This window comes from Barbus barbus (genome assembly GCF_936440315.1).
Source record: "Barbus barbus genome assembly, chromosome: 32".
Classification (NCBI taxonomy): domain Eukaryota; kingdom Metazoa; phylum Chordata; class Actinopteri; order Cypriniformes; family Cyprinidae; genus Barbus; species Barbus barbus.
Window position 1 is genome coordinate 27,379,637 of NC_136760.1, and position 16,645 is coordinate 27,396,281.

General features: G+C 35.6%; 1 protein-coding gene across 1 annotated transcript in view; it reads left to right on the forward strand.

The window, feature by feature from the left end:
• The first annotated feature begins 1,440 nt into the window (after positions 1 to 1,440).
• LOC306852303 (vinculin) overlaps positions 1,441 to 16,645 on the forward strand; it is a 33,149-nt gene continuing 17,944 nt past the window's right edge. Inside the window, exons 1-6 of the mRNA XM_079389016.1 lie at positions 1,441 to 1,724; positions 10,820 to 10,890; positions 14,318 to 14,468; positions 14,566 to 14,674; positions 15,577 to 15,699; positions 16,067 to 16,227. Coding sequence (XP_079245142.1) covers positions 1,557 to 1,724; positions 10,820 to 10,890; positions 14,318 to 14,468; positions 14,566 to 14,674; positions 15,577 to 15,699; positions 16,067 to 16,227 — 783 coding nt within the window. The 5' untranslated portion in view covers positions 1,441 to 1,556. The remainder of the gene's footprint in view (positions 1,725 to 10,819; positions 10,891 to 14,317; positions 14,469 to 14,565; positions 14,675 to 15,576; positions 15,700 to 16,066; positions 16,228 to 16,645) is intronic.

A 16,645-nucleotide genomic window follows, 5' to 3' on the forward strand; every position in this document is an offset into this window, starting at 1 on the left:
CGATTTACTTACAGTGTGCAAGGTCTCTGTGCGTGACGAATTTTTAAGATTGCGAATGCGAAAAAACGCATGCGAAAATTTCGGACTCAGTGTGCAGAGACCTTAAGACTAAAATACAGTATTAACATTGTAGACTACAAATAAATTTTAAAAGAGGTACAGGATCTGTAGACTAATTAATTATAGGGAAAGGAAACTACATATCCCATGACGCATATCGCGTATCTCGCGATAGTTTCACAACGAGACTTAATATTCATCTTTGAGGATGTTGAAAAACTTCTGACCGGCGGAAAAATTTGTTAAATGAATGAATTAGATTATGAAGAGTGCCGATTTGTAGATGGTGCTTTTCCTTTAATACATACCTTACGCAATCTATTTTTCAGTTACTTTTTAAAAGTGGTGGGGACAATATCGAGCCTGGTAAAAAGTGGTGGGGACATGTCCCACCCGTCCCACCCGTAAATTACGCCTATGTCCAGAACAGAATCACGTTTCCTTTTTAGGGCATGAGAATGTATTACGTAATTTGGGAAGAACTCGCGTCTCTAGCAAACGCTACAAAGGTTATGGGCGGAGCCAATCAGGAAGAATGACGCTTGCGCGAACCAATCGCCGGCGCTTGCTTCTGCTTGTGTTTGCGTCATCGGGGAGGTTTCGTGGGATGCCGCGAATCGATTCTTTCGAACAGATCATTTCAGCGAGTCAGTTCATGGAGAGAGTTTGTCACACGTACTCCTAGAGGTTAAAACTGGTTTTAAATAAATGTGTATGTAGATAAACAGAGTTCATTTACAAAAAAAATGTTACAGTAGAATAGCTGCCATAGCGATTAATAGCAAAGGATTTAGTGGCCTGTGTAATGAATCAAATTCTAGACATACATAGGCTACTTTTTACTTTTTGTAATATATATATATATATATATATGTAGCCCTGTGTGTGTGTGTGTGTGTGTGTGTGTGTGTGTGTGTGTGTGTGTGTGTGTGTGTGTTACAAAACGTAAATAGTAGCCTATTTATTGCTCTTTTGTTGGTTTTGATTGCTTCTGTTGTCCTCATTTGTCGCTTTGGATAAATGTACTAGAATGTTATATAAGTAGACATGCTAGTATGGTATAGCCTTTTCATAGTAAACCTAATACTTTAAATATTGTGCTTTGTTAATATTGTAAATGCTGACCAAGTTTATCTGACTCTAGAATCTAATGAATAATTTATAGTGACATTAAAAAGATACTATTACAGTTGGATTATTTACTATTTAAAATTGCTGGTAACAAAACACACACGCACAATAGTTTAGTTTTAGTGAATAAGTGTCAAACATGTCAAATTCAGTGAGTTGTTGACTCGTGAAGCGCGAACGAGTCGTTTTGCGAACTGGAGAGAACCGACTCTAACGAGCGATTCATTCGCGAAACGAGTCGCTTCCCACGAGAGTCAGTGTGTTGCATGAAGGAGAGTTAGTGTGTTTTTGAGTGGGATAGTCTCTGAGAGGGGAGTCTGGATACACACTTGGAAGGAGAGTTTGTGATCTCTTAAGAGCTCATCATGCCGGTTTTTCACACGAAGACGATAGAGAGTATCCTGGAGCCGGTGGCCCAGCAGATCTCTCATCTGGTCATCATGCATGAGGAGGGAGAGGTGGACGGGAAAGCCATCCCGGATCTCACCGCTCCCGTAGCCGCCGTGCAGGCAGCTGTCAGCAACCTTGTCCGGGTAAGAGTCCGGGGTTTTGCTCTCGTTTCTAAGCGCGAATGCATGTGTAAAACTCTCAGGGTGGATGTAAAGTATCGCTGTTTGATGTTAATGTAACCGCGAAAGTTTCCTGAAGTTCTCTGGCTTTGATCCAAACCGAATTCCGCCTTTTCCTCTTGGATTCCGCCCTGCCCGCTGAAACACCGCTGTGCCACGACATGCCATTCAATGCATCTGATGTCTGAGTCAAACTAGTCGATTAACTGAGGATTTATGCTAACATTGCATGTCCAGTCCCCTTCAGGAACATGAGGTGAGCTGTCTTGCTCAAGGTTACACAATGAAAGTTCACGAATCAGTGATTCATTCTTAAAAAGAAAGGTTTTTATTGGCATCTGAAGAAGTTTTAACATCATGGATTCAATCTTCAACATCAATCTTCATTAAAATGTTTGATGCATCAAGAAAAATGTTTATTTTAAGAACTGTTCGCTGGAAGGTTCTTTGGGGAACCAAAACTGGTTCTTATATGGCATTGTTGTGAAAACCCCTGCTTGGAAACCACATTCGTTCATGTAGGGTCTTTAATTTCACATGCAGAGCGTTTATTTAGACTGATTCTTCTCCCCAGCATCTGACGAAGCTCAGATAACCTACAGCGGTTCAGAGAGATATTGATATGAGGCATCCACATCAAACCACATGATCCTTTAACCTCTACAGTCCCAACCACACAACTTCATAAAGGATCATATTTCCCCTTAGAATTGATTTCAAGGGCTTTTTTTTTACATTGGCATATGTTTTTCAAGTCCAAAAAATACACAGTTTGTCCATTTATGTCCAAAATGTAAATGAATCAATTAATTTAAGTGAGAATACATCCTACAAATTTAAGTACAATTTGCATATGCAAATTTATCTGTAAATAATGCACACGATATCACAACACAATAAACACTAGATGATATAGTTCTATACTGTATACAGCCAATCATGTCTGCTTTTCTTTTATTCTGGTTTCTTATATATATATTACATATATAATGAAAAGCAGAATATAAATAATTATATACATAAAAATACAAATAAAAACATTAATTTTAAATATTACACATGAAAAATATTTTTAAGTAAATGTATAATTAATAATTTTAAACATTACAATTTTAATGAATTAATATGCAATTATATTTACAAATAGTACATTAATTATTTTTAACCATTAGTACAATAATAGCACAATAATAAATAAAAATGTATACATAAAATATTATTGTTTACAAACATTATTTTAAAATGGTCATTTAAAATGATTTAAAAATCTAAATAATTTATTTAAAAAACATTTTTGTATTTATAAAATAATATAGTTAAATTATACATCTATAATTAATTTAATATATAATTTTAGTTGCTTTGAGTTGTGTTGACCTCAAGCCCTAGTTAATTTCAGAGCGTGGTTTCCACATTATGACAGATCTGATCTGCTGTCAGTCTCTCAGTATACTGTGTGTTTAAACAGAGGAAGGGAAGTCTGTCCTGGAGAGATTCTGCAGAAGTGCTTCTATCAGCTGTCTGCTGGTGTGTGTGTGTGTGTGTGTGTGTGTGTGTGTGTGTGTGTGCGGTTACCTAAAACAGAAACAAAACCTTCAGAAGCCTGTAAATTCATCAACACACTCCTGCTCTTCAGTTATTCTTAGCAGTTGTCCAGGGTTAACTTTAGACTCCTGAAATAACACGGACAGGGGTTTTTCTTCCTTTGAATCTGACTTGAGTCTGTGTCACAGTAACTTAATATCTACTGAAGCTGAGAAACTGAGAGTTAGATTAGGTCATGATTTGTTTAGGCATCTAAAGGTGTCTCAGTCTGACTGCAATGCATGTGTAAATGTGACCCCACCCTGTTAAACACTTCCTGTCTGTGCAGCTTTACAGGATGTTATTTTCTTAAATATCTCATGCTATTGCGGTTTCTAATGTCACTCGTCTTCATCTCAGATTAATCTGAGTGCTTTACAGCATGGGGGTCAATATAGTACAATATTAAAACTTTCTTCCTCCCACCCTCGCGTTTGAACGGTTCCTGTTTTATTTCTTTTTTCTCTCTCGTATGTCATCTTCCTTCCTCTTTGCATTATTTTTCTTCCTCTATTTATTTATGTGTAATTTGGTTTAATTTGGTCAGAGACATTCGGAAAAGATTTCCTGCTTTAGTTGAGATGGGATATCAGAGCTCAGGGTGCTTAATAGAAATGATGTTTTGATCCTGAATGAACTCTAGTGAATTATTCATAGTGTCTCTCCAGGACAGAACGCAGAGCATCAGACGCACTTAATCATGCAATTTTATCCTGCTTTTTCTGTGAAATGAGAACAACATCACTCATAAAGAATGGCATGAGGCTGGGTCTAAATTAATTTAATAAAAATAAACATCACTATTCATTTTTAACAGTCAGCAATAATAAAATATATAAAAAGTGATTGTTTAAAACTTTAAAAACATTAATTATATTATTTCAAATGATTTTAAAGCAAAAATATGTTAAATATGTTTTAAAAAGTAAACATAATGTATCATTTTAAATATTAAAATATTAATTAAATTAATGTGAAATTAAAATCTGCAATTATATTTACCAATATAACATTCATTCTTTTTAACCATGTAAGTACAATAGTAAAATAAAACATGTATACATATAATAAAATGTAATTGTTTAAAAACATAATTTTAAAATAATTAAAAAAATTAAATTGTGATAAAACTAATTTATATTTATTTATTTAAAACATATATTATATATATTGCCATTATACTTACAAATATTACATTAATTCTAAGTTAATTTCTCTTTTACCCGTCTGAGTAATAAAATCTGTACATTTAATAAAATCTAATTGTTTAAAAACATGAATTTAAAATCAAATAGTTTAAGTAATTATACATTTTTAAATGTTAAAATATATATTTTGCAATTATATTTTCAAATATTAAATAAATTTCTCTTGCGTCGCCATCTCTAGATTGTTAAATCTTTTTATCTTGAAGTCAGTGAGTTTAGGATGCGTCCCATGTCACCGATCTAAAACTGATGTTCTCACATTGTTGTTTTGTGTAACCGCTCATATGTTGTGGTCAGCGCTGGGAATGTGCGGCTCCGTGTCTTCTTTAGGATCTCTGTCTTGAGTTTTAGAGGCTGAAGGGTCAAACGCTGGCTGAACATTTCTCAAGACCACACAGAAGAAGAAAACCTCCTCCCTATACTACAAGAGAAGCGTTTGTTATCAGAAGTGAGAGAAATGCGGCTGTATTAGCCAACACTACTGCTGCTAAATGTCATGAACTCCTTCAGTTCTTATTTTAGAAGAAAGAATTTAATCTGCATTTTTACACAGGCACCAAAGGAGAAGGGAGTTGTTTATTTGCCTTTCCAATTGCACTTGTTCCAGCCCTGAAAACATGCCCTTCCAGATGGAAGATCAGCGGTTTAATCTCAGTGGAGATCTTGGACTTGATTCTCTTTCTAGAAAGCTTCTGCAGGAAGTTGAAATGTGAAATGGGATCTTTCACAGCATCAGCTCAACCACACGACTTGCACGACCTCATTACCTCAAACAGAAGCTGCATTCATCCGCAGATCAGCTTTTGGATAATTAAAATGTTTAAATCATTAAATGAGAATCCAGAAAAATTAAAGCAGAAAACACAGATTTTGGGAAAGAAATTACATTGATTTCATAGGTCCCTGAAAATGTAAAAAAAAATTAAGCTTTTAATCAGTTGTTGTTAAATCGTATACGTTTCATGGCTTTAGTTAATTAAACAGATTTTTTGATTAATAAAATGTATTTTCAGACAGAATAAAAAAAAAAAATCCAGAAAAATTACAATTCTAAATAAATAAACCTCAAACAAGCCGAATTTGTGAAAAAAAGTAAATAGAATTTGATAAAAAAAAATTAAATGTATTTCACTGGGCCCTAAAAGCTACATTTTTGTTAAACGTAATAAATTGCATAAGTTTAAATTAATTAGTTTGTATAAGTTTAAATTAAGTAGACATGCTTTTTGATTTATAAAACTTAATTTAACTTAAAACAGGATCCAGAAAAATTCAAATGAAAAAAAAAAAAAAGAAAATTTAGAAAAATGTTTAACAGAATTTGTGAAAAAATAGTGGATTTCACAGGCTCTAAAATGTAATGTTTGTTAAACCTTTAATCAATTGTTGTTAGATTGTATTTTTAATAAAGTAGACATGCTTTTTTAATAAAATGTAATTTAACTGTTAAAACTGAATAGAGAAAAAAATGCATTTACAGAAAAAAATATATAATAAATAAAATTTTAATTCATTAGACATGTCTTTTGAGTAATAATATTTAATTTAACTGTTATAACAGAATCCAGAAAAAAACTGAAATTGAAAAAAAGAAAAAAAAAAGAGATTTCATAGGGCCTTAGTTTCTAGATGTCAAAAACTTAGCCATTATCTAAAGTTCAAATCTGAGGAATGCTTTTTGGTTCATGTATTTGGCCATTTTTGTTCTAGGACTTCAAATAGTGTTTCATGCAGCCTTTGCTCTCTGCAGATTGTGTTTGAAGTGATCTGAGGAAGTCTCTGTAATGAACGGAGGGAGGGGGATGGAGCTGCTCTCAGTGTGTCCGGAAGCTCTGGCTTTGTCTCAGGATTATAATGTTCCAGCAGATGTTCCAGAGCTGAGAGAGAAGAGAAGGTTTTTACTCCCTAAACTGCTCCTCAGGATTCACTCCAGTGCAGACTGTGAGTCTGTAGTTGTTTGTGTGTCCCGGATCAGACAGATATAGTCTCTCCATTCACCCAGCGCTCACAGAAGGGAACGTTTATCATCAGCCTGTAGCCGGGGAAAGCAGTTTAATTACACGCTGAGATAATGTGTCCTAAATAAACCTTTAGGAGGAACGTTGAGTTTGGAAACACGAGCAGAGCTTCATTCATGCAGAACAGTTTTCATATCAATCACAGAGTGTTGCTGCGTTGTTTGGGTGCCAGATATTTTATTGCTTTTGTGTGTGGAGAGAACTGGATTATGTTATGGTTAGTGAGTACGGCTGTGGTTTATGAGGTTAATTAAAAAGGTTTACAAACCTGTTGAGACTGAAATGGTTGGATTGGCATCAGGATTAGTCCAGTTAAAGATTGACTTCTTGTTTGTGTGAAGTACCTTGAGTTCTTTTAGTGCTGGTTATCGACAGCTACATCATGATAGGATGCACATGCTTTACGATGTCATGGAGTGCAACTTGTATATATCTATAAAACAGACGATATATGATTCTGTAGAAGACGCGTCACGAAAAGTGTTCATAATCCTTGAGAAGTCGATGTTATCCTGAAAGTGGAAATTGTTGCAAAAGAACAGTCTTCTGCATGTCATATATGTTGCAATAAAAACTTAAAGGAATATTTCAACCAAAAATGAAAATTAGATGAAAATCTACTCACCCTCAGGCCATCTGAGATGTAGATGAGTTTGTTTCTTCATCAGATTTCAAGATTTTTATTCATCACATACACAATTATACAGAGTATAACCAGCAGTGAATGGGTGCCGTCAGAATGAGAGTCCAAACAGCTGATAAAAACATCACAATAATCCACACCACTCCAGTCCATCAGTTAACATCTGGAGAAGACAAAAGCTGAAACACATCCATCTTTAAGATGTTGAAAATGACACTTAATAACACTTCCTCCAGTGAAAAAGTCCATCTCCTGTTGTCTCTGACATCAAAATCCAGTCATATATTTGTTTAGAGCTGTTTTGGCTTGTAAACAGTGTTTGATCTGTGCAGATTTCTCTCCTGATTTCACTTCTTCACATTATTATGGACTCATATTTTAGCCAGAAGTGAGGGTTTGAGGTTAAAAGTGTCTTAATGCTGGATTTGTTTGAGCTTTTGTCTTCTCCAGATGTTTAACTGATGGACTGGAGTGGTGTGGATTATTGTGGTGTTTTTATCAGCTGTTTGGACTCTCATTCTGACGGCACCCATTCACTGCAGAGCATCCATTGCTGAGCAATCTAATCTAATCAAAGTGGAGTTTCTGCAATTTCCACCATGATTGAGTTTTCTCTAGTTTCTTTTTACTCCAAATGCAAGTATTTTTATGGTATTCGGTGCTATAATAAGTCAATTTTAAAATAAGATGGTTGTGGATGATTGTCTTATTCAATAGAGTCGAGCACAGGAGCGGTGTGTGTGTGAGCTCTTCAGCTCTGAGGGCTCTTCTCAGTGTGTGTGTGTGTGTGTGTGTGTAGAGCATTGAGAAGCGCGTACAAAGGGCTGTCTGTTGGCCAGACGCGAGCAGACTGTCCTTGCATTTCCACCGCTTCATCAGCCTTTCATCAGCTGCTGTGAGTGAGTGTGTGTGGAGCAGACAGTATTATAATGAGGGTTACGGGAAGTTACTTCACCATTAAGTGATGTTTCAGCGTGAATGCTTCTCAAAACCTACGGCGGCACAACTGTTCTTCAGTACTGCAAGATGTGCGAGGCCTTCAGAAACAGTTCATTCTGTCTTCATTTACTCCCCCTCGTGTCGATCCAAACCCGTATGACTGTCTGTCTTCGGTGGAAAACAAAAGGGGATGTTTTTATTGTCGTAATGAGGCTGTTGAGTTCCAAAAATGACGAAAACAGCAGCATGAAAGTAGTTCACACGACTCATGCACTATATTTTGAGTCTCCTGAAGTCATGCGATTTGCTATGTTTGAAGAACTGAGTCAAATTTAAGTGCTATTCACTGAAAATGATTCACTTTCTCAATTCAAATACGTCATGTTGGATTTGACATCAATGAAAAGAATAAACTATTTCAAATAATGCTTGAAATAATGACATTAAATCATTTTGGAATTGAACATTAATGGAAACAAGATTTATGAGCTTCACTAAAGGGGAATATTTTAGGAAAGAACTATTTTACATTTTGTTTAGTTGACTTTATAAGACTTGGAATATAGTGGAAGTCATGTAGAATTCATTCATTTACATTTATGCATTTGTATTTATTTTAATTAATTTTCATTAATTTAATTTTTATAAATTAATAGTGAATTGAATTATTCTAAATTATTTTTGTTTTATTTTTAGTTGAATTATTTTAAATGACTTATTTGAATTAATTTGAATGAATTTTAGTTCTTTGGAATTATTTTTGATTTATTTAAATGTCAATTATGTCAAATATTGTTGTTTATGTACATTTATTTTAATAAATTATAATACATTTTTATTATTTTAAATGATTTTTTATTTATTTTAAGTTCAATTATTACAGCTTTTTGTCTATTTGAAATAATTTTTTACATTTATTTAATTTTTTATAAATTTGAATTATTTTGAGTTTAATTTATTTGAATTAGTTTATTTAAATTATTTACATTAATTATTTTAATTTATTTGAATTAATGAATATTTTTACTTTATGACTTCAGTATGTATTATGAAAAACTTTCTGGAATTTATGCAACAAATCTCTTTTTATGTTCCATGGAAAATAGTGAAAGAATGAAAGCCAACACTTTCATTTTTGGGTGGACTATCCCTTTAAAGCAGTGTAGAACCTGTTCTTACCTGTCTGATAGGAACGCTGTAACCTGACAGCAGTGTGTGAGTGTGTGAGTGTGTGAGTGTGTGAGTGTGTGAGAGTGTGTGTGTGAGTGTGTGTGTGTGTGTGTGTGTGTGTGTGTGAGTGTGAGTGTGTGTGTGTGTGTGAGTGTTAAACACAAACGGCTGGTATGTGAGTGGTGTGAACTGCCAGGCACCCGTCACAGTTTCTATTTTAGCTGAGCAGCTCGTATAGAAGAACACACTGCTCTCTTTTGTGAGGAAACACAGACCAAGAGCGAGTGGAAAAACAGGAATGTTCTCTGATCCGATGTCATCCGATTCGTCTGACCATGAAGCCTACGATTGAACAGAGTTATGCTTATTAGTGGTATTACAATTACTCTTGCTTATATTTATCATTAACGATTTGAATAAAGCTCTAACTCTTTTAGGATCAAACTTCATTTGTGCTACAGACAGAAACGATTGCTCAAATTGTGCATTTGGTTTACACCGAAAGAGGGACCTGAGCCTTATCTAGAGACCAGAATAACACACAGATGTGAAACAGGACTTATTTCACATCACATTGCAGAAATAAACTTGTAGACTTGAGCACTGCAGGTAAATAAAATGACTTGGTTTAGTTTCATCATGTTAAAATCACATCAGTGAGCTAATTTTGGGAGAAAACTTGGCCTTGAGTTTCCTAAGCGAGACCATATTGTCAACCCGCAGATGCTGGAGACCAACCAAACATGAAGTCATGTGTATGACAGCAGACCTGCTCGTGTGATTATCTGGAGTTAAACACTGACTCACAGACGTGGAAATGTGGAAATGACTCTGAATGAAAGGACCTGCTGACCTGATGAGAGCCAAGCGGTCATTATGGTCACGCCAAACACACGGCCAATGAATCGAGAGCTGTTATTTTGTACTTTGCTGGAGAGACTTGAATCAGTGTAATTATTGGCTTGTTATATGATGACGTGTAGTTAAAGATACAGATTCACAACCGTTTAGTTGCAATAAATGCTCATTTGATTAAAATATCATTGCAAATGTGTGCATTGTGGACAATATAAATAAAAAATAAATGTAAAAGTGTAGTAAGTTCTAACTGTTTGATATGGAGCTACTTTCATGACGGAAACGAATCATTGAATCTGAGCTGAATTGATTCACTTAAAGAAATGTTGAACTAGTTTATTGAAACTATGCTTAATTTATTCTTATTTATTTATTTAATTATTTACATTTATTATTTATTTGCTTTCTTTATATTCGTGCTTATTTATTATGAAAAAATCTTCTGGAAATTATGCAATAAATTTCTTTTTTGTTGCACCGAAGAAATAAAATCATATATTCTGGAAATTAAAGTTGCCATGCTCTTATGCATTTCCGCTCAGATGAGCCTCATGTTTGAGAGTGTGTGATGATGCTGTGTGTGTATATTATGGTTTATACATGCATTTACTGTGTGTTTTGTGTGTGTGTTCAATGCAGGTGGGCAAAGAGACGGTTCAGACCACCGAGGATGCCATCATGAGGAGAGACATGCCACCTGCCTTTATAAAGTAAGTCACACACACACGCCTTCTGTTGAAGGTAAAGGTCATGGAAGGCATGTAAAGTGTGTGGTCCTGTGTGAATAATGGCACTGCACTCTGTGTTTTGCCTGCATCAGCCTTTTAACAGCAACCTCACCGCTCTAAATTCTTCCTCCTTCATCCTTTTCTGTATTTTTAAATGCCATGGCTTTGATTCATATAGGATGCATAAACTTATAAAATGCATATCTTGAATGTATTTTAAATCACTTTTGGATGAATGCATAAATGTACACTTAACACATTAATTTAGCAAACTCTGTTGTGTGTGTGTGTGTGTGTGTGTGTGTGTCTGTGTATGCGTGTGTGTGTGTGTGTGCATGTTTATGTGGTTTGAGGACACAAATTTGTATAATGACATGGGTATGACAGAGGTATTACAATATGAAGGTGGTTTATGAGGACACTGCCTATGTCCCCGTAATTCAAAAGGCTTAAAAAACATACTCAATGGTGTTTTTTTGAAAATCTAAAAATGCACAAAGTCTCCTGTGAGGGCTAAGTTTAGGTGTAGGGTTGGTGTAGGGCAATAGCACACACAGTTTGTTCAGAATAAAAACCATTACGCCTATGGAGAGTCCCCATAAACCACAAAAACCAACATGTGTGTGTGTGTGTGTGTGTGTGTTTGCTGAGGGAGGAAGTGCTCTAATGCAGGTGTGTTGACTAATAAATCAGGTGTGGACATGCCGGAGCAGCTGCGTTCATGAGCAAACACAACTACACCTCCTGAGACGAGCACTAGAGCTCTTCTACATGTGGTACTGCCTCAGAAATCATACAAAATCTCTGCTTTACTCTTGAATTATGAAATATAGTCATATAGATCATTCAGAATTATCAGTATGGGGTTGTTTACACTGAAGTTGATTTGCATCTACATACAAACCAGAGTTGTTCATTTTAAATGAGACTTGAGGCAACATCATGGACATGTAGCAATGTATCAAATGTCTGCATTACATCACTGCTCATTTGCATAAAAATTGTGCTCAACTTAAAGGGACAGTTCACCCAAAAATGCCATGTCATTCTAAACCTGTATGACACAAAAAGACAGATTAAATAATGCATTATTTGGTCTTTTGCACTCTTAAAATGGCACTTTTACGATTCAGAACCAATAGTCCAAGTCTTCTGTTCTTCTTGGTTTGTCTTTTTGTTTGTATGCAGTCTTTAAAAATACTGGAACCAAACAATTCTTCTGAATCAAAGTCATTTCTTTTGCCTTATTCAGATGTCAACACTCACTGCTCTCCCAGCTTTTAGGTGCAAATACCTGTTTCTTATATCAAAGTTATTCAATGTCTGCACTCTACAAATCTCTTTATTTTAGCAGGAGATCAAAACAGATGAGAAATGTATCGGCTTGCTGTCTTCGTCAGTTTATTCAACAAATTATTTGTGATTTTGACTTGAGACTGGAGCTTGCATGCTTCAAAAAGGACGGAAACACCATAAAGCATCATAACAGTATTTCAAGTCTCAGTAATGCTGATAATCTTCATCTCCAGTGGGATGTCAAGTGCTGCGAACACATCCAGTCAGTGAGGTGAACTGAATCAGTTCGATTCATGAGCAAATCATTCAGAGATTTTATGCAATGAGTGATTGAATGATTCAAATCCAAAACGAATCTCTACTTCTCGCAGTAAAATCCCTTCAAATCGCCAACTCTCATTGAAAATGAATGGCTTTCGCTTGATTTATCACTTTAGATGACTGTCAGTGTGAAGGTCCCTCAGGAACACAGTCCAGCAGCTGGGAAATCTCCAGCCTTTTACACAAACATCTGTGTATCACGCTGCTGTTTAGGGAATAACTAAATAAAATAAAACAGGAAATAGCTGAAAATCTTCTGAACCATAAACCATCTTCAGACCAGCAGGACTGGTTCACAGAGGTTTATCTGTTCGACTTTGTTGCATGCTGTTTTTGTGGGTGTTTTGAGCTGTTTACTCAGATGTTGTGTCATTCTTGTGGTTGTGTTGTGCTCAAATAGGATTTTAGCTTTAGATGCTCTTGCGCAGCTGCTTTGAGTCGTACGTGAATCCATTCTGCTGTGCTCAGATCCCTGACTCAGGAAGAACGTATGGATTACTGGAAACACTGACACATAATGGACAACCTCTGTTTCCCTCTAAATATAGTTTGTGTTCGTGTGTGGCCTGGTGCAGTAATGCTGATTAAAATTCATATGCATTACTGTAGCCTACACACACACACACTGTGGTGACCTTGCTCTCCTGTCTCACACACACACACACACAGTGGTGACCTTGCTCTCCTGTCTCACACACACACACACACACAGCTGTGGTCTGTCCTGTCACAGAGAAATATGACACCATTCTGCAACTACAACAGAACCCTCCTGATGACAGTCGGACACAGATGAATAGGACATGAGTGTGTGTGTGTGTGTTGTGGGAATTGGGGCCTAATACGTCACTCCTAGGTGATTTAGAGCTGCTGACTGTGAAAGAGCATGCATGTGGGACCGACAGTGTTGGGGAGTGACTGACTAAATCCAAAACTGAAAAATACATACTATACACAATCAGAACATGTAATGCATATGATTTGTGTGCACTGAAATGTCAAAATTGGTTGATCTTTTGCATCCATTTTTATGCGTGTGCATTGAAAGTACTGAAAATTACAGACCAATCAGTAATGATTTGCATTGTCTGCCATTGTTTTCCTGCAAATATGTTTCTAAATTTATGCATTATAGGTGTATACTTTCCAGATTGCTGATTATATATTTTTTAGTAAAAGTTTTTTTTTTTAGTAAAAAAAAATAAATTACATTTAAAATATTTACAATAAAATATTAAAATATTTCTAGGAAATATGCGTAACTACACTACTGTTAACAAGTTAAGTAATATATTTTCTTTTATTCATCAAGGATGCATTAAATTGATAAAGTGACAGTAAAGACATTTATAATGTTGGAAAAGATTTCTATTTTAAATAAATGCTGTTCTTCTGAACTTTCTGTTCATCAAAGAATCCTGAAAAATAAAATATATCACAGTTTCCACAAAAATATTGTGCAGCACAACTGTTTTCAACATTAATAATAATCAGAAATGTTTGTTGAGCAGCAGAGCAGCATATTATTATGATTTCTGAAGGATCATGTGACACTGAAGACTGGAGTAATGATGCTGAAAATACAGATTTGATCACAGTATTTAATTACATTTTAACATATATTCATATAGAAAACAGCTGTTTTAAATTGTAATAATATGTCACAATTTTTCCTGTATTTTTGATCAAACGGAGTGTTTATAGCTTCAGTATAAAATCAGATGAAGGTGTAACCATAAGAAAGGCAGTTACTAACCCTCTCTCCCGCTCTGTTTCGTCTCGTTCTCTGTAGGGTTGAGAACGCGTGCACTAAACTGGTTCAGGCGGCTCACATGCTGAAGGCCGACCCGTATTCTGTCCAAGCCAGAGATTATCTGATCGATGGGTCCCGTGGGATCCTGTCTGGAACCTCTGACCTGCTTCTGACATTCGATGAGGCCGAGGTCTGATGCATTTAAAACTGTTTAATGGCTTTATTCCTGTGGGTCTGAGCTTGTGCATCGATACTGACAGAATATTTGCTCTCTTCCCTGATCTCAGGTTCGTAAGATCATCCGTGTGTGTAAAGGGATTCTGGAGTATCTGACCGTGGCTGAGGTGGTGGAGTCCATGGAGGACCTGATCACCTACACCAAGAACCTGGGACCAGGTATTTTAATGTTAAAATTACATGAGTTGGGGCTTCACACTGTGATTTAATACAAATAGTCTTGATTATGTGTCTGATTAGGATTAAGTGATCGCCTAATGCATGTTGTTGTTTTTTTACTGTTTGTTTGTAATCTGTTTCTGATTTGTGTTTGGTTTTTTGGCTCTGTGAAGTGCATTATAGCTGTATACTGTCCAGACTGTTGCTTTTTCTCTTTTAGTAAAGAAAAAAATTATAAAAAATGTAAATAATAGCAACAATATTCACAATAAATTATTAAAATATTTCTAGGAAATATATATATGCTACTGTTAAAATGTTGAGTACTGTTAAAATGTGCTTTATTTTTTTTTTAATTGTTTAAATTCTGATTTGTGTTAGTTTTTTTGGCTTTGTGAAGTGCATTATAGATGAATGCTTTTAGCAAAGAAAAAACCTAAATGTAAAAAAATAGTAAATAATATTTACAATAAAATATTAAAATATTTCTAGGAAATATAAATATAAATACACTACCGTTAAAGTGTTCAGTAAGGGTTTTTTAAAAGAAATGAATACTTTTATTAATCAAGAATGTATTAAATTGATATAAAGTGACAGTAAAGACATTTATAATGGTGCAAAATATTTATATTTCAAATAAATGCTATTGAAAAAATTATCTTGAGTTATCGCTTAATGCTTCGTCATGTTGCGTCTGTTTTAGTTTTTTTGCATTTGCTTCTATAATTGCTCATCATCTCTTATTCTGTTGCTGATTTGTTGTGTGTTCACATGAATTTTTTTGGCTTTGTAAAGTGATCTTGAGTGGTGCTATTGGTTAGTATGCTACTTTTAGACTAAACTGGTCAATCAGTCCCTGTTTAAAAGCATCACCCATCTGAATGTATTTGTGTTCACAGGCATGACGAAGATGGCCAAGATGATTGACGAGCGGCAGCAGGAATTAACTCATCAGGAGCACAGAGTCATGCTGGTCAACTCCATGAACACCGTCAAAGAGCTGCTGCCCGTTCTCATCTCAGGTCTGATCTGACCTCTGACCTCTTACATCCAGAGAAATGTATACTTTTATTCATCAAGAATGCATTAAATTGCTCTAAACTGACGGTAAAGGCATCTATAATGTTACAGAAATGTTCTATTTGAATTAAATGCTGTTCTTTTGAGCTTTCTCTTCATCTGTGAATCCTGAAAAATAAAATGCATCACGGTTTCCACAAAAATGTTGTGCATTACTCTGAAGACTAGAGTAATGATGCTGAAAATACAGCTGCGCATCACAGAAATAAATGACAGTTTTATTGACATAGAAAACAGATTTTTGCTGTATTTATGATCAAATAAATGCAGCCTTGGTGAGCAGAACGTATCTGTTGGTGTCTCACACAGGCATCAAGATCTTCGTAACGACCAAGATGTCTCAGGGCAAAGGTGTGGAGGAGGCCCTGAAGAACAGGAACTTCACGGTGGAGAAGATGAGCGCAGAAATCAATGAAATCATCCGCGTGCTGCAGCTCACGTCCTGGGACGAGGACGCCTGGGCCAATAAGGTGTGTGAGAGGGCAAAGGTCATGGTGTCTTCATGTGCATGCCAGATAAAGCCGCCTCACAAACGCGCAAGATGCAGTTCACTGTCCGCTCACACGCATGAACGGATCTGTGGCGTTATAATATTTATTACGCATATTATCATGCATGCATATGCATTCTAATGTTGGTTTGAACATGAAAAATATATGAAAAACTGTTTAAATCTAGATTTGAAGGGTGAAGTGTGTATTATGAGCTACAGGTGTGCATTTGTTTGTGTGTTTGTTGAGCTGGTTTCAGGCTTTCTGGCTGGATTTTGATTTCTAGATTGAAGGAAATCCTGAGATTTTGGCTGGAAAGGGCATGTGCAAACTATAACAAGTTCTTCCAGATCACTTTTGGACTGAAGATACATTGGAAATGAAGTTTGTTGCCTCA